A 2,870-nucleotide genomic window follows, 5' to 3' on the forward strand; every position below is an offset into this window, starting at 1 on the left:
ACCGCTAATAATGTAAAGAATTACTGGAACACCCATTTCAAGAAGAAAATCGAACCATGGTGTAAGAGCAAAATGAGAAAGAGAGGAATTACTTGTTCAGCTACCTTACCGATCCAAAGAGTCGATGTTATAAAGCCTCAACCTTAACTCTATAACGGCTGCAACGTGCAGCTAGAAGTTGGCTTTGGCAAAGTAAGCAACAAAGATGAAAAGAAATATGAGTTTGTGAACAGTCTAACAGTTTGTTAGATTTTCAGTAAAGAAATTAACTCCAAGAGACTGTAAAATGCAAGAGAGAAAATAGCTTATTGTTATGTCTCCACCCTATTTCTCTATTTAGTTATATTTCATGTGCATGATACTATCTTGTAATAATGTTAACCATCTGCCACTAATCATTAATATTCCTTTCTCCTAATTTTGTTATTAACCATGTTTCTTTTTTTATTTTACAAAAGTACGTACTGAAAAACCTTTTTCTCTAGTCAAATCAGTAACCAAAACAATAACGTAGCAAAGTAAGCACGACCGCTAATACATGAAATGTGGATATCAAACATGCACGTCATTACCTTATGCCCTTCACGTGTATATATACACATATTCGCTCACATTATATTGTCAGCAAGTCCTTCGAGGATCTGCGAAGCCACAACCCCCTCTTCCTCGACTTTCTTCTCATACATTTTAAAATACTTTGGTTAGATACTTGTTACTTTTTATCTTTAAGGTCCATGGAGGGTTCGTCCAAAGGGTTGACAAAAGGTGCATGGACTGCTGAAGAAGATAGTCTCTTGAGGCAGTGTATTGAGAAGTATGGAGAAGGCAAATGGCATCAAGTTCCTTTCAGAGCTGGTATATATATATATGCATGATATTTGCACACACAGGCACACATACACAATAAATTCTCTTTATCGTTTTAATGAACAGTTCTCCTTTAAAAGCTGGTATGAAATTATCGTTTCATGCTAGTAAATTAAGTAAAAAAAAAGTTTATTCATATGAAAAGTTCTTTATGCTGTTCATATTTATGAATTATCGTTTCATGCTAGTTCACATAAAGTTTATTTCTTTTTACTTAAAAACTAAAGATAAAAATAATAATAACTATTTGCATATATAGTTCATTCTTCACAAATAATGAAGATCCTAACTTCCGTCAAGTCGGTAAATGATTTGACTGAATTGTCCTCTTGTAATTGGACTCCGTGGAAATTTATGTGCAACGTGTTACTCTGTTGGAAACAGTAAATAATTTCTATTGGTGTGCATAGATTCTTCATGATAGAAGACATGGAAAGAAACCAAATCAGTCTTAGTGTGGAATAATTAATGTAAATTATTGGCTTTGTAGGGCTAAATCGATGCAGAAAGAGTTGTAGACTAAGATGGTTGAACTATTTGAAGCCAAGTATCAAGAAAGGGAGACTTAACTCTGATGAAGTTGATCTTCTTATTCGCCTTCATAAACTTCTAGGAAACAGGTACTGTTTACTCAATACAAATTATTTGGAGGGCCATAAGATCAACACTAGAAACTTATATGTATAATTTTTAACAATGTTTAGGTGGTCCTTGATTGCTGGTCGATTGCCCGGTCGGACTGCTAATGATGTGAAAAATTACTGGAACACACATCTGAGTAAGAAATATGAACCAGGTTGTAAGACTAAAATGAAAAAGAAAAACATCATTTCCCCTCCTACAACAACAACGGTCCAAAAAGTTAATGTTTTTAAGCCTCGGCCTCGATCCTTCACTGTTAACAAAGACTGCAGCCATCTAAATGTCCTACCAGAAGTTGACATAACTCCTTCAAGCAATGGACTCAGCATCGATAATGTTTGTGAGGATAGTATCACTTCTGACAAAGATGATGAGAAAGATGATTTTCTGAATATTCTAATAAATGAAGATGATATGTGGTTGGAAAATTTACTGGACGATAGCCAAGAAACAGATGCAGTAGTTCCAGAAGCCACGACAAATGAACAGGGGGCCACTTTGGCGTTTGACGTTGAGCAACTTTGGAGTCTGTTCGATGGAGAGACTGTGGAACTTGATTAGTGTTTCTCACCGTTTGTTTGCGTCTATGTGTGGGTTTCCTTTGGTATTTATTTTGTATTTTTCTTCATGAACTATAATGACATTTAGCATTTAAACAAACCTTTCTTTCTTTCTATGCTTTTTACTTTTTTCAAAAAAAATTAAAAATAATAATGATAATTATTATTAGTTCATGAAAAAAAAAAAAAATCCCCACCCTAAATATACATAGATAACTATAGTTTACTGTTCGACTAGCTTTTCTTATTTATGTGTTGTAAATTATAGAGTTTTTAACGTACCAATTATTAAAAAAAAAAAAGTTATCAAAATAAGTTAAGTTATTTACTTGAAACAATAATGGAAGCAAGTAGGGCTACCAAAAATGGAGACAGCTCGCGCAGTGAACTAGTACGTACGTGTAAGAGTCTTGTTTTGTCCATGATTAACAAAGTATGATTTTTTCCTCGACATTCAAAGTATGAGTACGATTCTTCTATTTCTAACCAAGCATTAGAGGTAATACCTCCTCTGTAAATCGTACACTTTTAAGGAATATATTTAACCCAGCTAGCTAAAAATAAAAGTATTTGTAGTTGCACTGAAAACTAAATAAGATTTTTGTTTAACTTTCGTAAATGTTTTTGGCTGTTTAGGGAGAAGTGTCGAGTCCTATTGTTTTCAACGAAATACTATGTGACAAGGACTATATACGTACTCTTGTAGTAATCATATAATGTTTGGGCAAAAGTGTTGACATCTTTGTAAATTACAATTGATGTCGTCTTCTCATTACTTGTGAATTGCTTTTTCTATACGAG

At 33.6% G+C, this 2,870-nt stretch overlaps 1 protein-coding gene across 1 annotated transcript; it reads left to right on the forward strand.

Moving 5' to 3' along the window:
- LOC104787560 (transcription factor MYB114-like) lies at positions 627 to 2,169 on the forward strand. The gene is made up of 3 exons (XM_010513161.2): positions 627 to 855; positions 1,358 to 1,487; positions 1,572 to 2,169. The coding sequence occupies exons 1-3, from the start codon at positions 735 to 737 to the stop codon at positions 2,068 to 2,070; spliced, it is 750 nt and encodes a 249-aa protein (XP_010511463.1). The 5' UTR covers positions 627 to 734; the 3' UTR covers positions 2,071 to 2,169.

The sequence above is a fragment of the Camelina sativa genome, chromosome 5 (assembly GCF_000633955.1).
Source record: "Camelina sativa cultivar DH55 chromosome 5, Cs, whole genome shotgun sequence".
NCBI lineage: Eukaryota > Viridiplantae > Streptophyta > Magnoliopsida > Brassicales > Brassicaceae > Camelina > Camelina sativa.

Bases quoted from the DNA above. Each gene is read 5' to 3' on its own strand.
- LOC104787560 (XM_010513161.2), top strand. From the start codon at position 735: ATGGAGGGTTCGTCCAAAGGGTTGACAAAAGGTGCATGGACTGCTGAA. The intron at 856-1,357 runs GTATATATATAT...TTGGCTTTGTAG, and splicing joins TCAAGTTCCTTTCAGAGCTG to GGCTAAATCGATGCAGAAAG. The intron at 1,488-1,571 runs GTACTGTTTACT...AACAATGTTTAG, and splicing joins CATAAACTTCTAGGAAACAG to GTGGTCCTTGATTGCTGGTC.